The 16,784-nt window shown below is 40.1% G+C and overlaps 2 protein-coding genes and 1 long non-coding RNA gene across 4 annotated transcripts; 1 reads left to right on the top strand and 2 right to left on the bottom strand.

The window, feature by feature from the left end:
- Nucleotides 1-765: 765 nt before the first annotated feature.
- Nucleotides 766-4,964, top strand: BTG4 (BTG anti-proliferation factor 4). Of its 2 annotated transcripts, XM_085081734.1 has the most exons (6): nucleotides 766-891; nucleotides 994-1,102; nucleotides 2,174-2,375; nucleotides 2,982-3,119; nucleotides 3,237-3,429; nucleotides 4,045-4,964. In XM_085081734.1, the coding sequence occupies exons 3-6, from the start codon at nucleotides 2,203-2,205 to the stop codon at nucleotides 4,198-4,200; spliced, it is 660 nt and encodes a 219-aa protein (XP_084937860.1). In that variant the 5' UTR covers nucleotides 766-891; nucleotides 994-1,102; nucleotides 2,174-2,202; the 3' UTR covers nucleotides 4,201-4,964. The 2 variants fall into 2 exon arrangements, with proteins under 2 accessions (XP_084937860.1, XP_084937859.1); XM_085081733.1 differs by lacking the exons at nucleotides 766-891; nucleotides 994-1,102 and adding an exon at nucleotides 1,685-1,834.
- Nucleotides 4,965-5,072: 108 nt separating this feature from the next.
- On the bottom strand, nucleotides 5,073-9,007 carry LOC146427544 (uncharacterized). Its single transcript, XR_014856377.1, has 5 exons — nucleotides 8,767-9,007; nucleotides 7,900-7,986; nucleotides 6,299-6,493; nucleotides 5,788-5,894; nucleotides 5,073-5,595 (listed from the first exon to the last, which is right to left on the bottom strand). It is a non-coding gene; the product is annotated as an uncharacterized LOC146427544 (long non-coding RNA).
- A 230-nt stretch (nucleotides 9,008-9,237) lies between these two features.
- Nucleotides 9,238-12,807, bottom strand: LOC146427543 (uncharacterized). Its single transcript, XM_085081732.1, has 8 exons — nucleotides 12,644-12,807; nucleotides 12,048-12,287; nucleotides 11,605-11,796; nucleotides 10,970-11,134; nucleotides 10,650-10,790; nucleotides 10,115-10,316; nucleotides 9,733-9,819; nucleotides 9,238-9,428 (listed from the first exon to the last, which is right to left on the bottom strand). Exons 2-8 carry the CDS (start codon nucleotides 12,093-12,095, stop codon nucleotides 9,280-9,282), a joined length of 984 nt encoding a protein of 327 aa, XP_084937858.1. The 5' UTR covers nucleotides 12,096-12,287; nucleotides 12,644-12,807; the 3' UTR covers nucleotides 9,238-9,279.
- Nucleotides 12,808-16,784: the final 3,977 nt, after the last annotated feature.

The following is a 16,784-nucleotide window of genomic DNA, read 5'->3' as shown; positions in this document are numbered from 1 at the left end:
TTTCACCACAGAACAGAGTTTTAAAAACAAAAGCTGCAGTGTTTGCAGGAGAATCCACCCAGCTCAGAAAATGCTCCATCAATTCCCTGATATTTTTTAAAAAGCACATTTCATCTCCAGAATAAAACTCAAGCCTCAGGCATGAAGAGCCAATTTAGCTGTCCAGGAATGCTCCAGAGCTAATTCTGGCTGCAGAGTCAAAATCCTCCCAGTCTGCACAGAAAAGAAGCCAAAAAAACTGTGTGGAAATTCTTCCCAGCAATGCAGAGCTGCTGTTTCCTGTCGTCCCACAGCATTCCCCAAAAATCTCTGAGCTGCCACTGCTTTTTTTTTATATTTTTTTTTTTTTACTCCATGAAAAAAAAGGAAGGAATGACTCAGGGAACAAAATCCTTGTGTGTCACACCAAGAGCACATGATGAGGACATCCCTGGGGTCACAGAGGGGTTTGTATCAGAGCTTTTTTAGGATCTCTGATTTCCCTTTCCCTGGAGCAGTCCTGGAAAAATCTGGATTTGTCAAGGAAGTGTTTTGATACGTGAGGCAAAGGGGAGGAATATGGAGTTGTTTTGTGGTTGATTATTCATTCCTTAAAAGCAGAATTTCTGCTGAAAGCCTTGGTTTTGGGAGTTTCTTTTTTCGTTTGTTTGTTTGTTTGGGGGAGGGGAGGGGTTGTTTTTTGGGGGTTTTTGGGGGTTTTTTGGAGGTTTTTTTTGGTTTTTTGGGTTTTTTTGTGATGCAGGAAGAAACTGAAGAGTGAGGAAGGAACGGTGTGAGTGGAGAGAAGTGAAACCAAGAGAACAGCCAGAATTTGGGGGTTTAGGGCACAAATTTGCACCTTCAGGCTCTGAATTTCTCATCCCCTGCCTGGCAGGGCTGCAATGTGAAAATGTGAGCTCTGGATCTGCTCAGCTCTTCCATCCCCATCCCCATGAAGAGCTGATTTTAACCCCTCAGCCCTTTCTGCCTCCATTTATTCTTTTGTCTCTGCAGCTCCTGGGATCTCACTGGAGACACAACTTCCTGAGGCAGAGAAAGGGGAAAAAAAGAATTCAAAAGGAACTCATCAGCTGTTCTCTGGCTGTGCCCAGAGTTTTAAACAGTGAGCACAACTCTCTCGTTTGAGGGACTGAGCCATTCCTTCTGTATTTAACTCAAAAAGTAAAAAAAAAACTAAAAAAAAATCTAAATCTAAATCTGTATTTAACTCAAAAACTAAAAAAAAAAAAAAAAATCCATGCTGGTAATGTGAACATTTCTACAGATCACTAGGGAGGTTAGTGATGTGATAAATCCAGGATCAAGCAGTTTTCTGAATAAAGAATACCAAATGTAAGTGTTTCACGTGGAAAAGAATTGTGTTAATTCTGTTAGAAGCAGTCAAGAGCAATCCTAATAATTAATTAATAAGCCTGGAAATATTTTCTTATGGAAAATATTAAATTTTCTCGTGGTAAATATTAAATTTTCCACGGGGATTTATGGACGGATGGACACCAAAAAATACAGAATGGAATCAACTAAATGCACCCTAAAAGAAGGAGCTGATGTTGGAATAAAGGAGATTGGAAATATCAACTAGTTAATTAATCTAACAACCACCTGAAGCTGCTGCACAGCTGAATATCCTTGCCTTGCTCAGCTCCACATGGTTCCTGTTCCGTATAAAACCTCACCAAGCTCTGCCAGGGAAAGAGAGAGGGAGGGTTTGGGTGTCGGGGTTTCCTCACATGTGAATGATATAGGATTTTGTGGTGTTTTATGTTTTCTTGGTGCCTCTTTGAAGCTGTTTGTGAAGGGTATCTCCAGTTTTCACTGTCTCTGCCATAGGAAGGTGATGGTTTTGGTCTTCTTTTTGTATTAAAAAAATATATATAATTATAAGATTTGCTGCTTTTAGTGTATATGATGTGTAATAAGAACTATTATATTTTAAACTCCTTTTTTATACTCTCTGCTAACTTTTTCAGTGCAGCTGCCTTCTAGTAATTCACTAGACTGGTTTTAAATCCAAAATTAAATTTAATCTCTAGTTTGGCAGCCAGGCCTCTCCAGGCTCTGCCATCCTGGCTCGTGCAGGTTTTGCACCATCTATTCTTGGAGCCTGAAATTGCCTTAACGTTATTAAACCTCTCTGCTGGGGTGTTTGATCTCTGCTGCTGGCTCCCAACAGCTCCAGCACCTCCTGGGCTGCAGCTCAAGATGAAAGATGAAATTGCTGCCACGGTTTTCTTCATCACCAAGCTGGTGAAAAGGGAAGACAAGCTGAGCAAGCAGAAGATGGATAAGTTTGCAGCTCAGCTGACCACGGTGCTGTTTGAGAAGTACAAAAATCACTGGTACCTGGATAATCCCTCCCGAGGACAGGCCTTCAGGTGAGAGGGGCTTTGGGGAAAACTGGGATTTTAGAAGCAGCTCCTGGAGGCTTTAAAGTGAAATAAATGATGCAAAATGCTGAGAGAACCCCCTGGATATCCCTTAAGCTTGAAGGAGGAGTTATTAATTGGTGAAGATGCCAATTAATATAATAATATTATATATAATAGTTAAAATAAAGTAATTAATATAATAATTTTATTCACTGTAAAGGAATAATTGTTAATTGGTGAAGATGCATTTATTTTTCACCTATAAAGGTGTGACCAAAGAGCTGAGGTGGAAATCTGAAGGTGAATAACCTCTGAGTCCCTGGATGCAGAATTCAGGGGGTTTAAAGTGACTTTTGGAATTGTTCTGGTTAAAACACATCAAGCAGTAAATTGCCTTGTCGGTAATTAATGAGAATTAAAAGCAAAGTCTAGTTTGAGTTGGTAAATTAGTTTTTTTAGGCTGAATTGCTGCTTGGGGCTCCAGGTGGGAATTTGCATCAATAGGTTGGAAGGGCTGAGATAATAAATAGTGATTTTTGGGTGAGCAGAACCTGCAAAATCCTCACTCCCCCTGCAAAATCCTCACTCCCCCTGCTCTCTGCCCTTCCCCAGGTGCATCAGGATCAACAAGCACCAGGCCAAGGATCCCCTGCTGGAACAAGCTTGTGTGGAGAGCGACGTGGACTTCAGTGAGCTGGGCTTGCCCAAGGAGATGACCCTGTGGGTGGATCCCTTCGAGGTGTGCTGCAGGTGAGCTCCGTGCTGTGCTTCATCACCCCAAACCTGCTCCCAGCCTCCATCCCGGAGGGTTTTGGGGTGAGCAGGCTGCCCCAGGCTCTGGGCAGAGCTGCAGCTCCCCCCCTGCAGGTACGGGGAGAGGAACAGACCCTTCACCGTGGCGCATTTCGGGGCGCAGAGCCCCGAGCTGCCGCAGCAGATCAGCGTGGCCGTGGGCAGGGCAGCCCTGGATTATCCTTCAGGAACCTCCTCGGATGAGGAGAGCTTCAGCAGGGAGCCCAGAGCCATCCCCACCGTCAGCAACCCCAACAGCGTCTACCAGGTGAGCTCTGGGGGAACTCCTCACCTTATAATTCCCCCAAAAAGCAGGTTGGGTCAGGCTCTTCTCCCTGGGAATGAGTGCCAGGAGGAGAGGAAATGGCCTCAAGGTGCTCCAGGGGAGGTTTGGGTTGGGTTTCTCCCCAAAAAGGGTTTTCCAGCCCAGGGACAGAGTGACCACCATTCTCAGATAGTGACCACTGACCAGTGCCCCGATGGACTCCCCATCTCTGCAGGGTGTAAAGAGCTCAGCTGAGAGCTTTTCCTAGGATCTCTTACCTCCCTCAGGCTCTGATCTCCCTTTCCTCAGAGCAATCCTGGAAAAGTCCCCATTTGTTGAGGAAGTGTTTCGATACGTGAGGCAAAGAGAAGCAATATGGAGTTGTTTTGGGGTTTATTATTCATTCCTTAAAAGCAGAATTTCTGTGGCCCTTGGGGACATGGCTGAGGGAACAACTGCACTTGACCCTAGAGGGTTTTTTGCAGCCTCAGGAATGCTGTGAGCTTTGCCAGGATTCCCCAAACCTCCTCAGGCAGCAATCTGTAGGATTTTGTTGGACAGACAGTTCCCCCCTCTTCCCCCAACCCACTTTAACATTTATCCCCCATTCCTGTCCAGTTTGGTGACTTCTGCAAGGTCCCCAGCCAGCCCTGGTGCCACCACCTGCACAGGAAGCCCTATGGGGCCGACAGGGCTTATAGGATCTACAGACCCACTGCTGCCTTCGCCGGCCCCAGGGTGGACAGGTACCACTGGATCAACACCAAGAGGTAGAGCTGGGCTGGTTTTGGGGTCCTGGCAGGGCTGAGCTGATCCCTGGAACTGCAAAACCTCATAAAACCAGCATGCTGTCTGATCCCTGTCTCTGCCTCTGTATATATGGACATTTTTGGGGGTTTTTTTTAATTGGGGTTTTTAAGTGTTTTTAATGGATGTTAACATAAGATTGAAGATGCGATGTGAGACTCTTCTTGTGAGTGAAAAAGGAAATGCATTTATCAATAAATCTACTGATGGTTTTTTTAATCCAAGCCATCTGCTGGTGGTGCCTTGAAGGGTCTGAAAAAGATTTTTTTTTTTGGTGGAAATGCAACAAATGGAGGAAGATAAAAACCTCCCTCGAGCTGATTTGAAGGATGTTTTTCTTCCTTCTGGCAAAGGTTTTTATGATCAAAAATCCCAAATCAGACCAGCAGAGATGGTGAGGGAATTTAATAACTTCAAAAAATACTCAGATTTTCATGAGCCTCCATGATTTTTGTACTGATGGAGGGAAAAAAAAGTGGTTTTAGTGACTCTGCTCTTCCCTGACTTGCTTTTTATCGACGCTGGAGGCTGAGCTGATAGTTCACTGCTCAGAAAATATTGAATATTTCACGTGGTTTGGGTTTTGGCTCTCCAATTTGGAATTGAGGAGAGGCTGACTGCCCAGCTTTGAGGGCAGGGATGATCCTGGACAGAAATCTGGAGACTCCAGCAATTCCTTCAGTGGTGGAGAATAATATTTCTTACCCTTTAAGTGTAATTATGCAGCTGTAATTAACCCAAGTGACTGAAGGCACAGTTTTTGCTGCGTCATAAAAATCAGAAAAGTGCAACTCTCAGCTGCAGAGAAGCCTCAGAACACCTCCTGCAGTGATGCAATTATTTTAAAGAATAATTTATTTCACACTAGAAATTGAGTGATTCTATATTCTGCTCCTGTTCCTGGAAACTCTGAGTCTGGGCTTTTGCAGCAATATTTCTTTTTTCAGTGCTTGAATGTGGCCAGAAATGTCAATTATTCCAGCCAAAGTCTTGTCACTTAAATTACTGCACTGCTTCCACTCCTGATTTAATGAGCCTTTAGGATGGAGAGGAAAAATACACAATTAAAGCAAAAAAAAGGAGATTTTCTTTGGCTTGAAGCCCAAAAAATTGGTGGTTTTGGTTGATCATCTCAGCTTTCTGCCCTGGGCTATTTCCTCTTCTAATGCATGGATTTGTTTGACCAAATTCTCCTTCTCCAAACTGGTTATTTCAAGGTAGTAGGAAAGCAAATCTTCGTTGCCTTTGCTGCTTAAAAACTGCTGTTCATCCTCAAAAATGTGCAGCAACTCCTCAGTCAGTGAATCCACTTTATCCTCCAGCTCTGCAGGGGACAAGGGAGTGACAGATTCTTCTTCCAAACTGAAAAAAAAAATAGGAAAAATGTATAATTTGAGGGGGAAGAACTGCCAGAATTAAAATTTTATCCACAGGCTCTTCACAAGAGCAAACCAGACAGACAAATTTTGCTGCACAAGAGTGAAATGATAAATTTAAATAGTAAATTTAGTGAATTTTAAATAGTAAATTTGCTCCTGGCAAGTTGTTTCTCACCATTCTCTCCTTCCACTGCTGCTCAGAGGGTGAAGAAAATGCTCTTTTTTCCTCCCCAGCCTCTTGGCATGGAGTGATTCCTCAGATTTCACACGGAGCAAGAGGTTCTTCTCAAACACACGAGTGGAGACAGCAGAGAAATGTTAATTTTCAAAGCCTTTTTATAGATTATTTAAATATACTTTTTCCCGGCGTTGCTTTTTATGCTGACCTACTGCCTTGCGTGGAGTTAAAGAATTTATTTTAACCTTCCAGCTTAATCTGGAACCAGCTGGGTATTAGGAACCATTTAATTGCCACTCTAACAAAGTAAATAAAATAGGAATAGTGATTTTTTTTTTTTTTTTAATCTGATTTTTTTTGGTTTTTGGGGGGGTTTTTTTTTTGGTTTTTTTGGTTTTTTGGGGTGATTTTTGGGTTTTTTCGGTTTGTTTGTTTTTTGGGGTTTTTGTTTGGTTTTTTGTGGCGGTTTTTTGTTTGGTTTTTTTGGGGTTTTTTTGGATTTTGTTACCTTCTCCAAGGTTTCCACGTCTGTGAGGTTTCTCACTCTCACTTCAAACAGCTGGGAGATGAGGTTGATTTCCTCCCTGCAGAATGGTTCCTCCTTGAGGAGCAGCTGATTTATCCCGTGGGGTTTATCCCCCTGGGGAGCTGCAGAGAGCTGCAGCCTGAGCGAGAACATCTCACTGAAACAAGCCTTCAGTGCCTGGAGAGGGAGAAAAATACAAAATAATGGGATTTTTCTGAAAGGTTGGAGAACCTGCATCACGTCAAGGGGTTGGGAAGGAAAATTCCAGGTGGTTGTTTTTTTTTTTTGGTTGGGTTTTTTTTGGTTGTTTGAGGGGTTTTGTTGATTTTTTTCCTTTTTTTTTGGTCTATTTTGGGTTTTTGGGAGTTTTTTTGGGTTTTGTTTGTTTGGGGTTTTTTGGTTGTTTGTGGGCTTTTTTGGTTTTTTTAATTGCTTTTGGTTTTGGGGTTTTTGTTTTTTGTTTGGGTTTTTTGCTTGGTTGCTGATTTTCATTTGGTTTTTTTGTTTGGGTTTGGAGGTTTTTTTTCCTCCAATGGATTTCTGTGTTTTGAGCTGTAACAATGATGATGAAAGAGCTTTTCCTGTAACCACCAAGCCCTGGTTACAATGGAGTTGTGTGCTTTTTATATTATACAAACATAATATTTATTATATAATATAAATACAATATTTATTGTATTATATTTATATGATATCACATTGTTTAAATATCATATTTATATTATTTATATGCAGTTCTGGCAGCATTAACCCTTCTCTTCCAAAACAAGGATTTTTCCCCAGAAATTAACTGAATGAAATTTTACAAAACTCTGCTGTACCTGGTGGAAAAAGCCTAGGAATTTGGGATTGCTGTCCCTGCTGAGCTCCCCAGCAGCGATGTGAGCCAAGCAGTGCAGCAGCAGCAGCAGGAAATCTCCAACAGAGCCCAGCAAATCCCTCAGGATGAAGAGTTTCTTCTGGGAATCCTGAGGGGAAAAATGGGAATCCCCAGCTGGTGCAAATCCTCCAGGGATTTATCTCAACTGGAGGTAAATCTAAGGATTCTGATCAGCAATCAATATGCTGTTGAAAAACTTTAATAATTGAATAATCTGTGATTAATCTAAAGCTTTGATGTGTTCTCTGCTCTAGCCAGGTGTGTATTTATCTTTTATGAACTTTGGAAAACTTTGGAAAAATATTAAATAGTCATATTTGTAATTTAATTCTGGTAGTTTTTAATGTGATTATAGAAAGTGAAATGCTGATCACTGACTGCTCCAAAGCTGAGCTAGAGAGAATTTGGTGGAAATGGAAAATGGTAGAATTTGGATGTGAGAAACTGGAAAATCAGAGCTGATTTAATAAATGGGCTTTGGCTATGACTCTCCCATTAAATATGAATTTAAACATTGCTCTGTTAGGTTTGTCCTTAGATGCATCTAGAAATTAACATTTGATTTCTTATATCAATTTTTTTTTTCCTAGAAAGCACCAACCATCCTGTGACTTGCAGAAAACATTGAACTCTTTTCATTTTACTCCCCACTCCTCGAGCTTGATGGCCACAAAAACATTTCAAGGCTGTGGAGTGAACAAACCTGGTAAAAGAAAGAATTCCTGAATGGATTTCCTGGAGCATCGCTCTGGGGAAGGCTGGAGGCAACAGCCAGGGTGATCTGTGGGGCCTGGAGGGGAAAATACTCCTGTAAGTACTGGGGGAACATCAGGGATTAATGGGATAATTATTGTAATTAATAATTTAAACTCCAGCTCTGATTTGCAGTGGGAGCACAGAGCCAAAAAATCCTATGTGGAAATGGAGATGTTTATAAATATATACATAAATATAAATTAACATTAATATATTTATATATATTATTTTATGTATATTTATAATATAATAACATATATTTATATATAATATGTATATATTTATATTATAAATATACATTATATTATAAATATATACATATTATATGCTATACACATATAATATGTATATTATATATGTATTTATATATTTTTCCTCTTGCTGCTTTTTTAAATTAAGTAAATGTGTTGCATTCCTGGTGTGGCCACAGTAATTTTATTAATATTATTATTTATTTAATACTGTTACAATAGAGCAAATGGAGAGTTTCCCCATAGGTGTGCTAAGAACTGTGCAGAGGAAATGAGAGAATCCTTGTTCTGAGTTATAAAGTGAATTTGTTTGATGCATAAAGGCAGGAATTAATTCTTCATTTCTTGAGTGTTGTGCCCAAAAAAAAAACAAATATAAGAAATGAATGTGAATCTTGAAAATAATTCTGTGCTCTTGTGGAGAGGACAGAAATGGAATTTCTAATTAGAATTAGAGAATTCTAATTGATTCCACCACACAGCTGCTGCACACTTGGCAGCCTGTTGTCTTAAGAGCATTTTTTGGGTAAATTTCATGAATTCTCAGTATTTTAAACACTTACTTTAATGTGCAGAGTGAGGAATTGCAGGATGGAGAGACCATAGAGGAACACCACCAACTCCCTGGGAGAAAGAGCTGCAGCATCCACTGCTGTTAATTCTCTTGCCTGAGCAGAAATTTCTGCTGCAAAAATAATATTTCGTTCTATTAATCGATTTCTATTTGCATTTTGGTTATCCACTGCAACACAAGTGGATAAAATCCTGCATTTCTCAGCTTTATAATTATAATATTATTTGAATAAAGAGGAATCCCTACTGATGGGTGAAGAATTAGTATAAGGATGATGAAGGAAATGTCCAAAACTTTATTTTTCCTAGAGAAATGTCTCATAATTAAGGTCTGGGAAGGTGGTATTGATTATATGTGGCTCAGAGCAGCCAATTTGGGTGATTTGGGTGGTGAGTCTTTGTCCTTCACTGCTAGAGGTGTTTGTGCAGCAAAATCTGATCCAATCAACACCTCCCTGAAGGATGAGACAGAAATCCTCTCATTACACCCAATTCTGACTCTTTTATGAGAAGAAAAAGAGGTAAAATTTACTTTTTTCCAGGCCTTGGCTCTGCCCCAGCCCAGCTGCCACTGCATGACTTCGGAGCTCATCGTTCACCTCCTGCAGGAGGTTGAGGAGAAAAGAGGATTTTTCACCTTTTATTTCCCCACCTGTGTAAAAAAAAAAAAAAACACAAATTTTGTTTCCCCAAATAATCCATTTCTCAGCGTGTTTTTTAAGTAATATTTCCCACACGGGGAATTTTGTGGGAGAGGTGAAAGGGTGGCAAGAAAAGAAGGAAAAATAATAATTATTTTAAGTAATTATTTTATTTTTAAATATCGTTTAATAGTTACAATAATTTTAATATTTATTTTTATAAGTAATAATTATTTTATTTTAAAATATTATTTAATATTTTTAATATTAATAACTTTAATATTATTTATTCTTATAAGTAATTAAGTTTTTTACCACGCAGAGGAGGTGCTGAGAGCTGAGGGTTCAGCAGGATGATCCTGGAGGCCATCAGGTGCTCTGCCTGCTTCAGCACCTTGACACCTGCGAGAAAATGACATTTTTCAGGCATCACCTGGCATAATTCCAGTGGGGTTTGTGTGAAATCCTTTTTTCCATGTGCTGATTTTTGACTTTCCTACATATCATTCAGACCTCAGTCTAAAAATGAGCTGTTGGATTAAAAATGGTACTTTTTTTACTAAATATCTGATTTTTTGGAAGAGGTTTAGGAATATAGAATTGTATTGAGTTCTCTCCCCTGTTTATTTTCATCAGGGACCTTCAGGGAATGCATCAATATAATAATAATAATAATAATTTCAATTTCTTGGCTTACTATTAGTGAGGAACGAGAGGAGCTGATCCTCTGCCTTAGGATGTTTCCCTGGAATCTGGGAGAACTGGGAGGTGTGTGATGAAAAATTCCTGTTTTCCTGCATTTCCCCTCTTTGATCTCCTCCTGATCCCAATCTCTGCCAATCCAGCTGGAAATCCTTCCCAGAGGAAGATTTTCTCTCGGTGAATTCCTTCATCAAACTCTGCAATGAGAAGGAAGAAGCAATGCCTGGAAATTTAATTTTTAATGTTTAATTCCTGGGGATGAGATCTGCAGGGCTGGAGCATCAGTTCTCACAATCAGTAAAAAATAAATCCCCAAAAAAACCCATTTTGAAAGCTGTTCTTCCATCCCTTTCTAACTTCTTTAACTATCATTTCCTGTTGTCTACTTTCATTCATTTTCTTCAGATATTCATTGTGAATTTTATAATTTAATCCACCTTCATTCATGGTTTCATCAACATTGTGCCGTTAATTTTCTGCCCTATGCATGTTCAATTAAAAAAAACATTTGGGATTTGCTTTTTTCTGACCTGAAATGGATCAAGACTGCTTGAAATATTCTTGGATTTTTTCTCTTCCAGGCAGTTCTCCAGCAGCTCCTTCAGTCTCCTCGTTTTCTGCTCTCTGAAGTTTTTCACTCTGTTGCTTGTGATGTTTGCTTCATTCACAAACTGCAAATGAAGAAAAAACACCCAAAAGTCGAAATCCTGGTATTGGGAGAAGTTTGATACTTGGAGAACAAAGTCCTTTGCATGGTAAGAATAACAATTATTTATTATTTTCTGAATAAGAGGGCAAAGAAATTTTGAATTTTTTTTTAAAAAGAAGGCAAAAATATTTTGAATTTTACCTTCTCCTGGGTGCAGTTTAAGCTCCTGACTATCTCCTGGAATTGGGTTTCCCTCAGCTGTAATAATCTTGCAGTTTGTGTAAATTCCAGCACTAAAAGGAAATACTCTGAGTTGTCCTTCAGGAGGTGCAGAATGTCCCTGATGTCATCATCCAGTGATAAATCCTAGAAGATCAATTGGTGATGTGAAACATAACCTGAAATATATGAACCTTCGTTAGTTATTTTAATTTCAATGCAATATCTTGAGGGGACAGGTTTGGGTCAGACTTGTGAAAATATAATCAAAAGCAGTGGAAATTTTGGTAAAAACATCAGGGAATCCTTGATTTTTAATAAACACCCAAATTACAAACCTAAACCTGCTGAAAATAAAGATATGATTCTCTAAGGAGCCTCAAGTAAATCTGTGTTAAAAGTGGATCTGAAGTGTACAAAACCCCAGGATAGTTTAAATCCTTTTTGACATTAAAAAATAATAAAATGTATTTTAATCTGGAGTTAGCTTCATTTGCAGAAATATTTCTATAAACAGATGCATTCCTGACAGTTTGTAAAATTTTGTAGCAGCACTTTTCAGGTTCTGAACCAAACCAGAGACTTTTAAACAAAAAAAAAAAAAAAGAGAATTTTACTTCCACCACGAGGTGTTCCAGGCCTGTGTTCTCCTTTTGGCATTTCAGGGCAAAATTCTTCAGCCTGTGGCAATCCTGGAGCAAAGTCACTGTTTGCCTCAGGTGTCTCTGGGACAGCAGGGAATAGATCACCAGATCCCCAAATTTCTCTCCTTTGGTCTCCTGGATCACTTGTGTTTCTTGGGCTTTGAGCTGGGGAGAAAAAAAAAAAAATTATCAAATCTTATAGATGTGAAGATGTGGAAAATGATGTAATTTGAAAATAGAAATCCGGGGTGGGAATAATGGAAATCCAGCAACTTCCAGAAAAACTTTTCCCTTGAGATTTGGAATTAAATGATCACCAATCCAATAAAACATTGCTAAAATAACAAGGGCAGAACTTTAATAATTCATATGAAATCCCTCAGTGGAATTAATAAACCCCAATCCTGATGTTTTACCTTCTCCTCTGTCCGTGTCTGCAGCTCCAGCCTGAACTGCTCCTGCATGTTCCTCAGCTCAGCCTCGGATTGTGAGCTCAGAGCCCTGAGCAGATCTCCCTCCTGGTGGTGCTCCTGGAGAAATCCCACAGCCCTGGCTGCCTGCTGCTCCTCCCTGCTCTCTGCCACCTGCCAGGCTGCTGCTTCACCTCGCTTTTGGCAGCTCAGGATCCTGATTACACCTTCTGGACAAGCCCCAGACTGAGGCAGGTAAGCAGAGTGGGGGAAAAAAAATAGATTTTTTTATAATAGAAATGAATTTTTTTTCCATTCCCCATGCCTGGGAAAAGCTGTGCAATTCCTCAGCCTCTCTGGGGATGAGATCTGTTAGATAAGGCAGGTCTGGAGTGACAGTCCTCACAATCAGTTAAAAAAAACACCCCAAAAAACCATTTTTCCAAGCATTGGGAATAGTTATAGTGATTTGAAGAGTGGGATTCTGCACAGGAGGTTTTTCTTGCACAGCTGCAGGTTTTTGGTCAGGGTGGACATTCCTGCACTCAGTTTGGTGAGTTCCTCATTTCATTTTTGGCATGAAAATCCCCAAAAGGCTCTACCTGCAGGTTGCTGTAGAGATCCAGAACTCTGTACAGACACTTCAGCCTCAGAGCTTCCAGCTTCACTATCTTCACCCCCAAAACCTGCAGCAGCTGAGCTGTGGGGTTTGCTGAATGCTCAGCTCCCCAGGAAGCTTTCTGTCGAGAAAAAAATATAAAAAGTGGGGTTTTTCTACACCAACAAAGAGCATCGTGGACAGCAGGACCTGAGGAATCCAAGCAGACTCTGGAACATTTAAATTTCTGGAATATCTGAGCTGCTCAGAGTGTCACTTTGAGGCAGTGTCACCCTCTGCAGGTGACACCACCACCCAGGAAATGCCCCAAACTCACCTGCTGCTGGCTGAAATCGCAGTCAGGGCTGGGCAGACCAAGCAGACAGAAGGATAATTGCTGTGGAAGTTCCTCCAGGAAATGCTGGGGCTGGTTGGGCACTGCCAGCTCCGGGCTGAGGCTGGAATTTTGGGTTTCCTGCAGGTGCCTCTGGAGCAGAGCTCGTCCAGCCTGGCTGTGCTGCTCTGCCAGCTCCTGCAGCAGGGACTCCAGGCTGCTCTGCATCCCCTGCAGCCACAGAGCAAAACCCCAAAAAATGGGATCAGCAGCGCCAGGTGAATGAGAATTTCAGCCACGCTGAAAAGCTCAGCCAGAAATTCAAAATCCATGTTTTTAAGTGCCATCAGTGGGATTAAACACTCAAAGGTCACTGAAAATGAGGCACTGCTGCCTGAACATTGAGAGAGGAAAATGAAATTAGGTTCTGGTTTGCCCTGCCACAATCAGCAGATTTTTCTTTCCTTGAATAAACTACTTCAGCTTTAATTTTTTCAAAGAAACATGGGAAAACTGGAAGGAATTCAGATAGGAAGGGGGAAATTTTATTTTCTATGTGCCAGCTGAGATGTCCCAGTGCCAGCCTTACCCTTTTTCCTTCATGGCATTCCTTGAATGATTGATAGAAGGAGCAGACAGAGCCCATCTCTGCTGCCAGCAAGGACATCTCCAGCTGTGCTCTCTCCCAGCTGTGCTTCTCCAGGAGGAACCTGCAGCCAGATGTGCACAGACAGCCTGGAAACTCCTCAGCTTTCCCAGCGTTATTCCCACAAAAACTTCTTCAGACACACCTGGGATTTCCTGAATCACACTCCAGCCCCTAAGAGGAACTCCCTGAGGAGAAAACTCACAAATAATGTAAATTTTGTGGAAAAAAATCAGCAGAAGATAAGGAATGATGTGGATTTCTCACCTTGCCTGCAGTTGTTGCTGCATGAGGCTGATCCTTCGGGAGGGTGAAGCAGAGGATGTTGTGGGAGCTGAAATTTCCTGATTTTCATCAGTTTTTGATGCCTCAGAGGCTTTTAAAGTGCTCCTCGAGGAGTAGCCTGGGGAACAAACAGGAGAGAATCTATTTTCTGCAATAAATTAATGATTTCTCAAAATTTGCCTTAATTTTGGTGAGGGCTGGCAAGAGACACTGAGCCATACAGAGGATTTCAGGGCTCAAATTTCCTCTTTAAGTCCAAAGAGATCTTTCACAAAATGGGACCAAAGTCTGATTTTCAGCTGGGAGAGGGAGAAACTTCTCCAGGATCCGAAGTTGAATTATTTAAAGAATAAACTAAGATAAGTGGCAGTACCTTTCTCTTCTCTCATACCTGCTGTCTCAGGGGTTGTTAAACCATTTTTTCTGTTTTCCTGCAGCATGTGAAGCACAGCCTGGAGCAGTGGGATCAGTTTTTGTGGGATGACATCCTGTGGGTTCCCTGAAACCCCACTGAGGCCATAAATCCTGCAGGTCTGAGAGTTTTCCAAGCACTGAGGTGACCCAGAGAGAAGCACCTGAAACAGCACAGAGCAGGCAGAGGCTGAGTGATTCCTGCCAAAAAATATCATTTTACAAAATCAAATATTCTGGCATTCATTCAATGGAATTTTTTTTTTCTCAAAAAACATAAATTATCAGTTCATAGCCAATCAGATGCTGTAGAACTTTGCCTCAGTAAATTAAAAGGCTTTTTCAATGGTTTGAAATGCATCCAGGACCTTTGCCTGCTGCATTGGGATATCTGAGTTTTCCCTCAAATATTCAGGGAATTCTCCATATTCTTGTTGTTACTCTGGATCTGAGCAAGTTCCTAACTTAGGAGATGCTCTTAGCAAGTGGAAAAAAAAAAATCCTTAAATATAAATTATCTTTTCCAGCTCCTTACTGTGCTGCCCACGTATTTTTCTAAGCAAAACCATGAGAATATTTTTGTTTTCAAAACCCAAAATGGTCTCATTAAAGCAAATTTGGTTACAATGTATCTTTTAGTTATAGTGACTACCATGTTACTTTTGTTACAATGTAACTTAAATAGTAAATATTGTTTTTTCCCAGCACAAGTTACAATGTATCTCACATAACCAGAAATATTTACACAATTGGGTTGTTATGTAAGTTTTAATGCAATTAAATTAAATTAAATTTAATGCAATTAAATTAAAACGTGAAGAAGATACAATGTAACAAATCAGTGTAAACACCTCCTGGTGGGAAAAATAGGAGCTGCACCACACATTCAATCAGATGAATTTCTGCTGTTTTTAAAGCTGAAACCTCTGAGAAAATGACAATAATAATGATGATGATAATATTTCAGAGCTGTCTCTGTCATCATGAAGCAATAGCAGCAATTTAAATGATATAAAGACTATAATTGCTAAATAAATAATAAATAATAAATAAATATATAATATTAATAAAGAATAAAAATTAAATAATAAATAATAAATAAATAAAAATTAATAAATAATAAAGACAATAATTGCTAAAAAATTGCAATTATTTTTTAGCCTATAAGATGTTTAATGTCTACTGAAAGTGACATTTTGCATGACCATGCCTGAAATTTCTAGAAGCTAATTAAATTTTTTTTATTCCACGTCGAAATTTAATTTGTTTTTCCATGTAAAAGTTTTGCCAAGCTGATCTCTACCTGCTGCTTTGCCGGTTTGCAGCTCTCTGTTCTCTCACCATCCTCCCCCTTTCCTGGGATGCTCAGAGCGTTTATCCAAAGATTTTTCAGCGAGGAAATGTCATTCATCACCCTGTGGTACAGGATTTTCACCTGAGGTGCAGAATAAAAAGAAAATAAAAAGGTTAGAGCAGGAGGGAAGGGATAGTTTGGAGCTGGTGAGGTTTCCCTGCACAATAAAGAGATCTTTGTGGAATAAAAGCCAAACTGGGGTCAATTTTGGGGAATAAATAATTAAAGCAGCTTGGCTGAGATGAGAGAATGATGATTTCTCTGTTTATTTATCTGTGATTCAGCTCCCTCTGCTGTCCTCTAAACCTGCTTGGAGTCACAGGAGTGCCACAGGTGGATTCATATCTGGGCTGTGAAATACCATCAATTCCAGGTGAGATATTTATTATAAAATTCAAATAATACACCCATATAATATAATTTATTAATTTTTTTCTCAATTTAACCTGCAGCTCTCCAGTGTTGAAAATCTAATTTAAAAAAAAAAAATTATTTTACAGATGAAAAATCAAATGTGGGAGATGTAGTTCCTTTCTAAAAATTCCATCTGTTCGAAAAACCAGACGTTCTGCTCTTTCCACTTCTACAGGAGTGGAAAATGCTTGAAAAAATGAGGATATATTTATTTATCATGATATAAACAGATGAAAGTTGACATGAAGCATCTTCCTTATAGCCAAGGGTTAATGAAACAACGGGAACAGGCAGAATTTGCTGGCTTTAGGCTTTTCTAAAAAAAAAAAAAAAAACCAAAAATATGATTTACCTCTTCTTTGAAGTGTCCCAGGGTGGTGGTGACAGAGTGGGATTGCCTCAGCAGCAGCTCAAAGAACACCTTGGTGTCAAAAGCCTCGAGGTCGATGTGTCCTTCAGGCTCCCAGGCTTCCCCTCTCCTCAGCAAACCAACTGAAAAACCAATTTTCATTAATGATTTTGTGGGTTTTGTTCCATTCAAGGCTGTAAATCGCAGAATTCAGTGCTAATCACAGAATTTCAGTTCCGTTCCTGCAGGTTTTTAGGGTTTTTGCTGTCTGACCTTTGCCAGGCTGGCGCTGCAGGGAGGGATGGCATTTCCTGACGGGAAACACTGCTGGGCTTTGGGAGGAATATCTGTC

The sequence above is a fragment of the Lichenostomus cassidix genome, chromosome 24 (genome assembly GCF_008360975.1).
Source record: "Lichenostomus cassidix isolate B80296 chromosome 24, HeHo_3.0, whole genome shotgun sequence".
In the NCBI taxonomy this organism is placed as follows: Eukaryota; Metazoa; Chordata; class Aves; order Passeriformes; family Meliphagidae; genus Lichenostomus; species Lichenostomus cassidix.
This window is presented reverse-complemented; position numbering and strand designations above follow the sequence as displayed.